General features: G+C 37.1%; 1 protein-coding gene across 1 annotated transcript in view; it reads left to right on the top strand.

The window, feature by feature from the left end:
• Positions 1–14,611, top strand: part of LOC136805998 (E3 ubiquitin-protein ligase rnf213-alpha-like) — an 80,685-nt gene that overhangs the window by 21,294 nt on the left and 44,780 nt on the right. The window contains exons 18-28 of the mRNA XM_067062580.1: positions 871–1,018; positions 2,034–2,245; positions 3,002–3,175; positions 3,407–3,568; positions 4,858–5,282; positions 6,080–6,141; positions 7,167–7,244; positions 8,296–8,399; positions 10,295–10,421; positions 11,033–11,237; positions 14,065–14,213. Coding sequence (XP_066918681.1) covers positions 871–1,018; positions 2,034–2,245; positions 3,002–3,175; positions 3,407–3,568; positions 4,858–5,282; positions 6,080–6,141; positions 7,167–7,244; positions 8,296–8,399; positions 10,295–10,421; positions 11,033–11,237; positions 14,065–14,213 — 1,846 coding nt within the window. The remainder of the gene's footprint in view (positions 1–870; positions 1,019–2,033; positions 2,246–3,001; positions 3,176–3,406; positions 3,569–4,857; positions 5,283–6,079; positions 6,142–7,166; positions 7,245–8,295; positions 8,400–10,294; positions 10,422–11,032; positions 11,238–14,064; positions 14,214–14,611) is intronic.

Below are 14,611 nucleotides of genomic sequence, written 5' to 3'. Positions count from 1 at the left end.
ATCTCTCATTCCTATTCCTAATTATAAACCAATTATAAACCAATTATATGTAAACAATAGACAAAAGAAAATATAAAGAAGTGTGCATGTCTATACACTAGAGGCATGACACATCAAATAATAAGGCTGAATTTATACTATAAGCTATAACTTAAGGCCCCAGACAGACAAGAGAAATGACAAAAAGTGTAAAACACAGAACTTACACAAAATACCTCAAAACAAAGAAATATCCTGAAAGGAGCCAAAATCAACAAAACTGTGCCTCAGCTGTAACAAATGAAGTATGATTTATAAATAGCAACACTTCTCTCATCGTCTCCCCTCTCTCACCAACACTCCATCGCAGCGGTCGGTTTGAAAAATTTGAAATGAGAATGACAACAGAACCTCTACGGCAATGAATTTTGAATCAAGTGTACAGACAACGTTTATTGTTGTTGTAATACAGTAAATTCTCCATTATTGAATGAAACAACTCTCCACTAATCGAACTATATCGGAGTCATCATAACTCGAACCCGCCCGGGAACACAAATTTGTTTGAGTAAAGGAAATCTCGAGTTATGGAGTATGGTTTATAAGGCATTGTTAACTGAAGGGACGAGAAAACTTTTTCGAGTTAAAGAGACATTCGAGTTATAGAGGTTCTAGTTAAACTCTGTATGTATTGACAGTTGCGTATCCACCAAGTGGGTAAAATTACATACCCTGTAAGGTTTCCAGTTAAGAAGACTGGGCTTTATCAAATTATGCCTTGTATTTCAAATCCCTGGGTAAACGACTAAATCTTTCTAGTACTTACAAGGAAACCCTTACACAGTAGTAAGCTTTGTAAACTTAACAGCGTTTTCACATTCACTCTTTTAGGATTTATTCGATCAAAACAAACCTATCAGCGAATATTCAGAAGAACTGCAAAAAAGTTTGGTTGAGATCTCCAATACAGAAGAAAAAGTGTTTGAAAATGTCTTGAACAACATCAATTTCTTCTTGTGGATGCGAGAATCTATGAAAGGTTTGTCATTTTCTCTACCAGCCGAAGGTCATTTTGAAACAGGGGTGTCACAATCAGCAACGTCATAGAGTTTTCGTATATGCTGTGGTCATCCCGTGCCATTTTCACTATTTCTCACTATTTTTTCTAAACTAATTGAAAATGAGAGGTCTCAATCCAAGCAGTGCTATGTCAGCTATTTCACTACCCTAGGGTAGCAAGAATCGTATTTACAAGCCTTTCTCATGAAATTTAGTTTTTTCTACCTCAGGTGAACCCTTTTTTAGGATTCTATAAACAAGTCATTTTTCATATGTTTTTGAAAAATGGTCATATCTTTATGAACAAAGAGTCTTTAAGCATAGAACTTTCGGGAATTATTCCAAATTCATATGAGAATACCTCTGGAAAGTTTCAAGCGATTTCGACTTTGTGAAAGAGCTACGTCAGATTTTTTTAAATTAGTGGCGTTTTTTATGCCATACCGGTATTATAATGGTAACATGTTCATACATCGATATTGTGTGTTAAACACATTTTGATACGAGTCCTGCTAAATAACACTTTAACCGTTAAAATACATGTCCTGTCTGCTAATCACACATTGATGAGTCCTGAGAAATATTCCTTCCCTGCTTCAAAAATCTTATAAGCCTTGTTGGTGAATGTCAGATATTCACGATATGCACCATTGCAATGTCTGCTGACATTACATCATGGACCAAACAGCTGATTGGTTGTAAGTGACATAAAATCAGTCAATTCATGATATGCACCATTGCAACGTCTTCTGGCGTATTACATCACGGACCCAACAGCTGATTGGTTGTAAGTGACGTAAAATCAGTCAATACGTCACTTTCAACCAATCAGCTGTTGGGTCCGTGGAAGATAGTGCAATGAATAAGCTACCTTTTCAGTATCCATGCTAATTATGATTCTTCAAGGACACAGGTTGCTGTCATCAAAATAGTTTTTATGAACTATATTATGTAATGAATCCATTGTTGTTACCCCATTATTTTTCCTCTTTCAGGACCGCAAGAAGTAAAGACATTCGTGGATTTGGTGACCAACTCTGCCGGCGAAAGTGATTATGAACATGATCGAATCTTGGATTTTGAATCAGTTTGTCAAGCTTTCCGTCCAATCATTTTCAACGTTCGTCGAGAGGCTTCTTTTGGAGATTTACATATTGCTTGCAATGAAACGTCCATCCACACTAACACAGATATCTTTTATAAACTGGTAAGTTTCGTGTCTTTCCTGTAATCCCCGGGTGTTACAGGTTCTTTGAGAATCCCCACTGCGATATTGACTTTTGTTTCACCCCCATTCACAATCCAATGAAAAAAACTGCACTCCAAAACCACCCCGATTGGAATTTTCGAGCCTGGAACAATAGAATTTCTATCCCCTTTCTATCCCTTTTTTATAGATGATTAATTTCATTCCCGCTGGCTATGGGATAAAATTCCACCGGGGCGTTGTGTTAAACATTTCTTTTCTTCGTAAACAGTGGTGAGTCCTTAGACGGTCATGAAATAAGGAAATCATCTTTTAAATGATTTTTTATTAAAAAGTATAGTGCTCTGAATTATCATTTGATATATTTGAAGAATTAGTTGAAGAATATCAAGTAAAACAAAATTCTGGGCTATTCTGGATAGTCTGTATGTTGAGAAAGTGTGATCTTCAGGGTGGTTTGAAAATTTAGGGTAAATCCAGGGTGGTCAGTAAAATGAGGTCAAAAAATCCAGGGTGGTCCTAGTCTGAATCGCAGACCTCTACAAAACCCCAGGAGCACGATTCCGCTAGTGGATGCCAGCAGCCTAGGTAGGTCCAAATAAGAAGAGAAAAAAATTCAAAGGGGTCCTAAAAATTGAAAAAAATCTTTCCATCTTTACCAAAAAAAAAACCTCAACATACGGGTTGCACATTTTTTCTGGATTAGCCTATTAAAATTATTAGGATACATTACATTCCCTTTTTTCTATCTTTTAGTCTGATTGTAAGAGAAACCTCGAGTGGTTCAAACATATGAAGCGTATCCAAGGTTCTGCGTCCACCAAGACATTCGAACAGATCAAAGCCATCAACAAGAAAGGAGAATACACCATTGGTATTGCGCAACCTGATTATGAAATGTTTCTTACTGAAGATATTGACATGAAAAAGGTATAAAATTATTACAGTACACTCTCTGATGCTCTCCAATTCAATTTTCAAGGGCAATTGGCTTTTCATCGAATAAGGGATCGTCTCGAATAGTATAGTTTGATAGCCTCAACTGTACCCCCCCCAGCTCTTTTTTCTTTTTAATACTTGCCCTTTCAGCTCACTAACCCTTATGGTTCTTTCGCCTTAATTTAGACCTAATTTCTCATTACTTCTATCTCGCATCTGTAGGTTGTTCGATTGCAATTCACCTCCAAGAAGACTGGAACACGTGATTTGTTGTTGACAGAGATTGAGGACCTGCAAAGTAGCTTGATGTTGTTGGGACGCGAAGCCAGAGGCGGGGCCGAAAACCACGACGAAGCGGAGACGGAAAAGACAATCTTCGTTCAGGTAAGGTTCATAAGCAGTTGTTGTAATTAACTAAGAATTCATATTTTGTTTTCGCTTTACCGACGACTGTTAGGTTAACAGTGGTTAATTCATGATATTCTTGACGTAATTTTTTCTACGGAAACAATCCGGTTTTGCCAGCAGTGGCAGGTAAAGAAAAATTGTTTAAAATTTGCCACTACTGACAAAATCCGGGGTGTTCCCGTAGAAAAAAATTACGTCATGATCATGAATTCTTACTTCAGAGTGGCCAACTTTTGGTGTAATAATTGAAGTAGATGTACGCCTTTGAATAAATACTAGGTCACAGTGTGGATGTAAACCACACTGAAACGACCGCCTTCCATCACGCTCGCGAAAGAGCGTGCGCACATTATTAATGTCTACATGTAATCTCCAGTACATTTTAGATTATTCATTGAAAACAGATTACAATGTAGTCATTTTTCATGTCTCGATTATTCAATTCCGAATAAAAGACATTCACGGAAAAAAAGAGAAACACCTGGGTAATCTAGTGAAAAAAAACGAAAGTAAATGGTAGACAAAGTAATGAGCCAAGGCAAAACGAGATTAGCGTACCACTATGAAAGAAACCGCCTCCGGCGGTCGATTAAAACTAGGTCACAGTGTGGATCTAAACCACACTGAAACGACCGCCTTCCATCACGCATCACGCTCGCGAAAGAGCGCGAGCACATTATTAACGCCTACATGTCATCTCCAGTACATTTTAGATTATTAATTGAAAACAGATTACAATATAGTCATTTTTTATGTCTCGATTATTCCATTCCGAATAAAAGACATTCAGGGAAAAAAAAAAGAAACACCTGGGTAATCTAGTTAAAAAAACCGAAAGTAAATGGCAGACAAAGTAATGAGCCAAGGCAAAACGAGATTAGCGTACCACTATGAAAGAAACCGCCTCCGGCGGTCGAAAAGTGCGATGCAATGTGAAACTTACCTTTATTAAAAGGACAATTTTCTTTATGGATTCTTAATTGAGAACTACAGAAGACTCTCACTTATTCGAACTTCTTTTATTCGTCTAAATAAGTTTGAGTTTATCGACCCAGTATTATTCATATTGGAAATTTATCGTGGCTTGGATCACGAGATTTACCTTTGGCTACGTTTCGAGAGATTCTTCTCCCATCATCGGGCAATGTGGAGGATGTTTTCTCCACTATATGTAATAAGACCTTCTGATTATCCATAATTATCAATTTGTGAATCCCAATGTTACCATCATAGGTGTATAAGAACTGTACTCTTTTTCATCACAGCATACAGAATTAGCAATCCAACTTGGTACTTTGTATGTCGATTTGTGTCAAATGGGTGACGTGGCTTCCTTCAATTGGAACATTTCATTTCCGTGCAACATTTACTCCACAACAGAAGGTGACCCAGAGAAGAAATCCAGGCAGCTGTACGAAATTTATGCGGAGATCAAGAAAATGGAGGAGAGGCGAAACAAATTAAACAGCTTGTTAGAAGTGCACACCAATTATCCAGCATTGAATTATTTCACCAACAAACAATGTCTTTTGTTGCAGAAATATTTTTACCAACGAGATGGAAACCTTCTATTGAACGTGATCGGACTTCTCCGGTTGACGCCTGGTCGAAAGAATATGACCATGAAGACTGCTCGCCAATTCATTGATTTCATTTTGAAAAATAGTGCAACTATTGACGATGAAAAAAGGTCGGTGAATACACTGACCTTTATATACCCTTGCAAAGTTTCTCAATTCCGGCCAAGCAAAATCTTTTATCGGAGCACTGACCTTTATATATCCCTGGACCAAGCTTCTCAATTCCGGCAAGGCAAAATCTTTGTTCAGAGTTTTTTGAAAAGTGGTACCCTAATGGTAGCACTACTCAATAGTGGTGTAAATGCATCGAGAGCGCTAGATCTACTTTTCCTTGAATACTTTGATGATGTAGCGCCGTTAAACGTTTATTTTTTAACATTGCAACGTCTTCTTTGCGGGTACCACTTTCAAAAGAACTCCGATCAAAGATGGTAGATATAGCTTTGTCGGATATATAAAAGTCAGTGGTTTGATAACTTTTAACCGTTTATTTTTCTTTCGATTCTTTTATTTTGATCTGAAATTTCGATATTTCAAAGATCTGTATACAGTTGACGCTCTTCAATTCGGCTTTTGAGGAAGGATCGGATTTTAATCGAAAGAGGTATCGAAAAGTAGAGCATCGAATAAGAGAGTTTCTTGTTGACGTTGGCTTTCAATAATATCGAATAATGGATCGTATCTAATTGTAGAACGTTGATTGAGAGAGCGTCAACTTTGCTTAGCCTATAAATCCAAGGCTAACTTTAAATTCGTAAATATTAAAAATCTTTAAAGCGCCGAAAACGCTATATTGCCAAAAGCCGTGCGTCCTAGCCTTGTAATTACCTGTGGCTAAACTTTACTTACATTTTTTTGTTAGACTTTCCTCTTTTTTAGAATTTTTTGAATGACTTTCTAATTTCAGTATTGTGGATGTTGGAACGGCGCCTTTCCAAAGTCTTTCTTTTGTCGGACGAGTTTTGAATGGTAAGTCATACAACATTTTCAAATTATTTCATCCTTTTGAAGTCAAGTTAAACTTGGCGTATCTCGGTAATTAAGACAAATAGCATCGTCTCTTAGGGGACTCGAACTGAAATTGACCGTAAGCTGGAACCAACATATAGTCCTCAAAATCGGACTCTTATAATAGGCCTATTCATAAATTACACGTCACGAACATCACTTGCCTCGTATCCAAACAATTACCATGGTTATTATGTCCCTTGCGAAAAAAATGATTATTTTCATGAATAGAAATAAAATAGTTTTAATAAAATCTACTGGGAGTTAGTCACCATGGCAATAATTTCATAACAATGCAAGTGATGTTCGTGGCGTAATTTATGAAAAGGTCTATAGAGAGAAATCTTAGCTTCAAATTTGAAGTGCGTTTGCAAAATTTTTGTGTCTTCCCAAATTTGAGTGCAACCGTCGACTTTTAAGCCTGAAAGCCTGTTACAAATTTTTTATAAAGCAACTCCAATTTTTGGGTCAGGCCTGCGCCTGCTTAGCATTGTAGCTCATTTTCTGAAAAATTTTCTTCTCCCAATCCTGATATATCACCATATCTATGCTTTTGGTCAAGGGCTGCCATGGTTAGATTATCTAAAAGATCTTTTACTTAACGAGATAGTGAAAAACTTCTTTAGTCAATCCTGCTCCCTGCTCCTTCATTACTGGGTCGGATAAAAGATTACACGTTTTTTTTTTATAAGAACGTCAAAAATTTTCGAAGCCTTCGGATGTTCTTAGCTTTTTGGATTTGAAGCCTAAAAATGTTCTTAAAAAGTTCTTATTTTCAGCATTTTTTGAGCATTTTGATGTAATTTCTTAAGAAAATGCATGTTTTTAAGTCTCCAAACCCTAAAAATGTTCTTAGAATGTTCTTAAATTTTTGGGCCTCGAAGCCTTATGTTCTTATATAGTTTGTTCTTATTAAAAAAAAATGTGTATGGTGTTACGTATTCTTTACAAATTCTCACCATTCTTTCTAATTTGATTTTTTATAGTTAACAAGGTGAACAATGCTTACTCCATCCCTTCCTACATCAACTGTAACAAACCAACCCTTGTCTCACTTCCCAAAGGTATGATTGCAAATGGTCTTTTCCATAAAATTTCCGTACAAGGGGATTGACGAACTTTTTCAAGTCAAAACTAATTTCTTGGAAATGTGTGTATACCTGCTAGAAAATGGCCGAATTTGCAAAGAAAACCTTTTCATGCCTTAAAGTCTAGGTGGACGAACTAAAATCATTACTTTACCCCCTGGAAAAATAAAAAAAAACATTTCTCTAGAAGTTCTAGGAATTCTTCTTCGATTACCCTCGGAAATGTTCACCCACCCCCTGTATGATTATAAAATGGAATTTTCCAATGAACACGTCCAAATGAGTCAGATTCTTCCGTCTCAGACGGTTTTCCATCTCAGTGAACTATATAAAGAGCCTTTTCCATCTCGAAATTCTGCTTCATTCATCAAAACTTTAAGAATATGTGCTAGTGCTACGTAAAATCCATTTCCCGCTTCAGACGTAAAACCTGCCTTGACTATTGCTTAAAGATAGAATGATGCGGTTCCCAGCTAACACACAACGTTGTTTTAACGTTAATCTAATGTTCACAACGTCTATATAACGTTAGATGAACGTTGTAACAACGTTGTGTGTCAGATGGGTTAAGATACAAATGAAAAGGTCTAGAAAAAATACCGGCCCTGACTTTAATGCGTATGCAATCTTTAGTAAAAATTGATTCTCTGACGTAAAATGATAGAACTCTGAACACTTAAACCATGACCAACTGATAATTTTGTCCAATATAAGAGAAAAGTCCGAAAAATTTCAAGATATTCAAAGCAACAAAATGAAATAAGATATTATAAAAAGCTATATTTCGTACATCATGATTTTATTGCCTATAATGGGTCCATTTTATTGTTTTAGATTTTGAAGCTTTTTAACTCGACATTTGTACAAACAATTTTATTTGCCTGAATGATATGTATACGCTGATGTACGAAATATAGCTTTTTATAACATCTTATTTCATGTTGCTGCTTTGAATATCTTGGCTCAAATGAAATTTGTCGGACTTACTTCTCTCTTATACTCTGAAGACTTCTTTCTTCCTTCATAGATGAAGTGTTACAATTTGTTCTTGGAATGTATTTTGAATATAACGGTGAACTTCCGAATCAAGAAAACATTTTGGTTTGCACCAAAGAAACAACATTAGAACAGGTATGTTCAGTAGCATAGACAAGGGTGAAGCAACATTTGTTTAAGAGAGCATATTTAAACGAAATACCTTATCGGCCCCTTTTACGCCGGCCCTTATTACGCCGCAGCCGTATTTTGGGCTTACGCCAATTAGGACTGTTAATAACGCCAAAATTTGTAACAATGGCTACTTATGCTTCAAATTAGTAAATAATGACTATCATTCACATTAAAATGTCATTTTTCAGTAGTAAACTATTGAAAATCCCATCGAAAATCATTGGTTTTTAAATATATTAAATATTTAACTCAAGTTTTAGATATGGAGTAAAACAATGGATAATTTTTGTTTTCGAATCATACCTAAAATCTTTTAAATTGAGAAATAATGATAAGAAATTAACGCCGCTTTTAGGTTAAAATTACAAAATCTTGGCCCTTTTTACGCCACGAGCCCAAAAGTAGCGCCAACAAGGGCCGGTGTAAAAAGGACCGATAAGGTAGTAATTATGTTTTTATACCACGAATAGGTAACACCCCTGGGTACGCTACTGATGTTTATCAATTTATCCCGAACTGAAAATGAGATTTTGTTGATCTTAAATAGAACGACGGATGCCACCATAATTTGAGATATCAATTCTAGACCGCTTGAAAATCTACAAAAAAAAAAAACAACAAGGGGTGGATACTTTGATGCTAGGAAAAGGCCCTATTTTAGAGCAAACTTTTGTATATGCTGTGTTTTCATTTTAACGTAAGTGTTCTAAGGGTTGTTGGTTTGGTCCCAGACCGCCAACTCAGTAAATGAATAGCTTGGATAATCTGGGAGCTGAGGGTGGGTGTGGCATTTCACCTTAGCATTTATCTGCTCCCAGATGAAGAAATTTTCATCCGAAACGCTAAAGCTCTGAAGGTCGGGAAAATTTTCAACATCTGGAAGGGTTAGATTACTGAATTTCGCCAAACTGCGTCAAGGATTTTCCAGCGGAAGGTTTGGATCCCAACCATCGTTTTAGGGGATTAGTGGGTCCAACCGAAATATATAAGACTTACATACTCGGTTAGTTGAACCCGACTGGGGATGTAGGCTCCTGGCATCCACTAAAAAATTCGTACAGTTTTGTGGAGGTTTTTTTTTAATGAAGATTTACAGTCCAGGCACACAAGGGCCTCTAAACCGATCTATCGTCTACAATTAAAAAGATCTTGATTCGTAGCGCAATGGATGTTCCATCCATGCCTTGGTTAGGTCTTCTTTGAACGCTTTGATGCTAGTAGCGTTAACAGTCTCTTTTGGTAGCTGGTTCCATGCTGTCACACATCGATAATAAAGAAGAATTGAGGGCGTTGCGATTCAGACTACTGAGGATGCGGCACATTAAAGCCGACTATCATTTCTCTCAGATGGGATATTGGCACGCTCCTTTAGAGCTTTAGCCCTCCATCTTTCGGGCCTAGCGCAGATAGAAAAAGGGATGGAGATTCCATCATCACTGCTTGATCTGTCTACAGTACGCAGATGAATATACAGTAGTCTTTTTAACCCGAACTTCTCTAACTCGAATGTCTCCTTAACTCGGAGTGTCCTCATCCCTTCAGCTAACAATTCCATATAAATCAATCTCCATAATTCATAATTTCCTTAACTCGAACAAATTTGTGTTCCTCGTGGTGTTTCGAGTTAAAGAGACTCCACTTTACAGTTAACTCTCTCTAATTCGAACTTCTTCTATTAGAATCTTTCTTCAATTCGAACTAAAATTTTGATCCCCTCAGCTAAGAAAGTAGTATAAAGTACTCTCTATAATTCGATTATTTCTCTAAATCGAAGAAAATTCCTGGCCCCTTGAAGATCGAATTAGAGAGAGTCAACTGTACTCACATTACTTACTTTAACATTTTTCTTTTTACAGGTCAAACTGTTAATGTTGAGAGTGGGTTATAACAAAGACGGGTTGTACTGTTTAGTATTTGCAGACTCTATGAATTACATCGCTTGTGAGAAAGCTGTTGATTTCATGAATCAGATCATGCGTAATGGTAAGTGAAAGAAATTGGCATTCCAAGAAAGTTTTGATCCATTTTATTACAAGTGACGCTCTCTAATTTGACGTTCTACTATTCGATACACTCAATTATTCGATAATTTTGAAATTCACCATCAACAAGAAACACTCCTAAACAACGCTCAACTATTCGATACGCTTGTTTCTTCTTATTCGATGCAAATCCAATTCCCTGTTTAAATCGAATTAGAGATCGTTAACTCTACTTTCTTATAGTGCTAACATAAAAATATTGGAGAAGTAGGAAAGTTCGATTATAGAGGGAAGGCTCAATTGCCTCATCACATGACGTTCGTCACGTTTGTACAATTTCGTCATCTAGAGATGATTGCTATTCAGCTATCGAGTGTGCTTGCTGGTACACGGTCTCTAATTCGATTTGAAAGAGGGATTGGATTTTCATCGCATAAGTGTTGTTTTATGAGAGTTTCTTAGTGACGATGACTTTCAATATTGTCAAATAATGGAGCGTACTGAATACTAGAACGAATTAGAAAGCGTCAACTGTACTTATTATTGTTAAAAAGATATGAAACTTTTCTAAGTTAAGTCAAGAATTTTTTGTTTTGTTGTTTTAAATTACAGGTAGAGAGATGGGGAAATTTGTGTTCGTGTGCTGTACCGAGAACGAAAGCAAGTCGAACTTGGTAGCCTCCTTGGATACGTACCGTACTCGAAAGTCATTGGAGTACACAGAGACCGAACAACGATTGAGGGATAAATTATGCATGAGAACAATTTATAAAACTCATTCAGGTCTCAATTTTGCTTCCAAAGCCGACGTAGAAGAGTAAGTGAATGCTAATATATGAATTTATTATCTAGTATCAAGCTAGCACAAATGGTCGTTTTAACGTTCATCTAATGTCCACGTCCATTATGACGTTTGATGAACGTTGAAACAACACTTTGTGTCAGCTGGGAAATTAACTTTTCAAGGATTGGCTCGATCTTCCTAAGATAAATTTCATAATTCCCGTGTGAATTACAATAAATGAATTCCACAACCATTCTACTTCTCCGGTGAATTTTTTTACTCATCAGTACTGATCGTTACAAGGCGTCGTTTCTTCCTAAATGAACTTGAATTGACAAAGCTCTGCTTCTTGAAAGGCCCGATGCTGGGCCGAACATAAATTATTCGTCCACGACTCCCGGGGGGGGGGCAGCTGGGCAAAAGGACCGACGGGTATGTGCGGGTCCTAAGGGTACCTTTTCCAATATGTTTAAAATGCACTGTAAGGGTAGAAATTTCAGAAAATTCTTGAAAAATCTAGATATTTTGACCAAAAATGCTAGAATTTTGACCATTTTTTGCACGAAAGGGATCGAAAATTTGGGGGAAAATGCACTCTAAGGGTATGATTTTCAGTGATTTTTGCTGCACACAAAAAAAAAAAAAAAAAAAAAAAAAGAAAAAAAAAAAAAAAAAACAAAAAAAAAAAAAAAAAAAAAAAAAAAAAAAAAAAAAAAAAAAAAAAAAAAAAAAAAAAAAAAGAAAAAAAAAAAAAATGTAAGGGTGCAATTTTAAAAGCCAATTTTTGGCCCGCACATACCGTCAGTCGGCAAACCCAGTGCCCCCCCCGGGCCACGACTCCGAGTGAACAATAATCAGTTCAAGTTGTAAATTTTGTCGTGTCTCGGACTAGCGAAATTGGTAAAGTAGGACCCATTCTTAAAACCTCTGAAACCAAAACTTAGAAAACTAAGTGAAATCATTCCTTTCACTAATCTCATCAGATCATCCATTCTGCGCATACCACGCTCTGCTCTAAAGGGATATGGCGAATATGGCAATCTTACCTGATTGTTCAGCCAATACAATCAAAACCGCGTTACTTCTGGCTTGAAAACGAAAATGAAAGCAACTGGGTTTCTAATGTTTATGATTATGATTGGCTTTTGATTTTGATGCGATTGTTTAGCTTTAGCCAATCACCGATCTCAAAAGCTCATTTAATATTCATCCCAACTTTGAATGTAAAAGATTAAAGCGGTGCGCCAACCTGGGTAGACGATTGGTCATAGACTGTAGCATAGTCTACAACCTGGGCAGATTCTCTTACGTAGCCATGACCTTTAGAGTGAATGCCAGCGCGGAGTATTCAGAATCTGCTCGGAGATTATGCTTACCCAGGGTTTAAGACTTTTTTTAACTTTCTTTCTTGTCTAGATTTATTGTAAGATTCTCTTACGCAGCCACGGCCTTTAGAGTGAATACGTGCCAGCGCGGAGTATTCAGAATCTGCTCGGAGATTATGCTTACCCAGAGTTTAAGACTTTTTTTAACTTTCTTTCTTGTCTAGATTTATTGTAAGATTCTCTTACGCAGCCATGGTCTTTAGAGTGAATACGTGCCAGCGTGGAGTATTCAGAATCTGCTCGGAGATTATGCTTCCCAAAGTTTAAGACTTTTTTTAACTTTCTTTCTTGTCTAGATTTATTGTAAGATTCTCTTACGCAGCCATAGCCTTTGGAGTGAATACGTGCCAGTGCGGAGTATTCAGAATCTGCTCGGAGATTATGCTTACCCAGGGTTTAAGACTTTTTTTAACTTTCTTTCTTGTCTAGATTTATTGTAAGATTCTCTTACGCAGCCATAGCCTTTGGAGTGAATACGTGCCAGTGCGGAGTATTCAGAATCTGCTCGGAGATTATGCTTACCCAAAGTTTAAGACTTTTTTTTAACTTGCTTTCTTGTCTAGATTTATTGTAAGATTCTCTTACGCAGCCATAGCCTTTAGAGTGAAAACGTGCCAGCGTGGAGTATTCAGAATCTACTCGGAGATTATGCTTACCCAAAGTTTAAGACTTTTTTTTAACTTGCTTTCTTGTCTAGATTTATTGTAAGATTCTCTTACGCAGCCATAGCCTTTAGAGTGAAAACGTGCCAGCGTGGAGTATTCAGAATCTGCTCGGAGATTATGCTTACCCAGGGTTTAAGACTTAAAATTCTTTCTTGTCTAGATTTATTGTAAGATTCTCTTACGCAGCCATGGCCTTTAGAGTGAATACGTGCCAGCGTGGAGTATTCAGAATCTGCTCGGAGATTATGCTTACCCAAAGTTTAAGACTTAAAATTCTTTCTTGTCTAGATTTATTGTAAGATTCTCTTACGCAGCCATAGCCTTTAGAGTGAATACGTACCAGCGCGGAGTATTCAGAATCTGCTCGGAGATTATGCTTACCCAAAGTTTAAGACTTAAAATTCTTTCTTGTCTAGATTTATTGTAAGATTCTCTTACGCAGCCATGGCCTTTAGAGTGAATACGTGCCAGCGTGGAGTATTCAGAATCTGCTCGGAGATTATGCTTACCCAAAGTTTAAGACTTAAAATTCTTTCTTGTCTAGATTTATTGTAAGATTCTCTTACGCAGCCATAGCCTTTAGAGTGAATACGTCCCAGCGCGGAGTATTCAGAATCTGCTCGGAAATTATGCTTACCCAAAGTTTAAGACTTTTTTTAACTTTCTTTCTTGTCTAGATTTATTGTAAGATTCTCTTACGGAGTCATGGCCTTTAGAGTGAAAACGCGCCAGCGCGGAGTATTCAGAATCTGCTCGGAGATTATGCTTACCCAGGGTTTAAGACTTTTTTTAACTTTCTTTCTTGTCTAGTTTCAACACACGTATCATTACGTCATCAGAAGGTGGCATGGGGAAATCTTTATACGTGGACGAACGCAAAGAAATCATGCTCTCTTCCTGTTATGGATTCACTTCTTCAGAAAAAGCTTCCAAAAACATATTGACCATTCGCGTTCAAGGTATTTTTAGCTTTTTACTGTACCCTGCACTGGCGGATTTAAGACGATAAGAGCAAGTACGTCGGAAACATGCGAAGGAGCGCAACGCTCGTTAAAAGACAATGAAATTACAATTACAAATCTCTTCTTCTGATAAGTTCGACGTGGTCTAAAACCGCCTTTTCCTTGTCAAATTCGTTCGAAAAGAAATTTACCATATATCAGTTCGGGAGATTACATAGAACCGTAGCGCTGCGAATTTCCGCAACTGTAGCGTTGTTAAATTCCGCAACGCCCGACGTTTATCTTTGAAACTAAAACGGTATCGCAGGGTGACGAACGGGGCTGCAAATAAGCTGCATGCACCCTCTCTGATATGTTTTGATATAGGGGATGCGTATCGTGTATAAAATTCCCGT

The sequence above is a fragment of the Clytia hemisphaerica genome, unplaced genomic scaffold (genome assembly GCF_902728285.1).
Source record: "Clytia hemisphaerica strain Z4C2 unplaced genomic scaffold, Clytia hemisphaerica genome assembly, whole genome shotgun sequence".
NCBI classification, from domain to species: domain Eukaryota; kingdom Metazoa; phylum Cnidaria; class Hydrozoa; order Leptothecata; family Clytiidae; genus Clytia; species Clytia hemisphaerica.
This window is presented reverse-complemented; position numbering and strand designations above follow the sequence as displayed.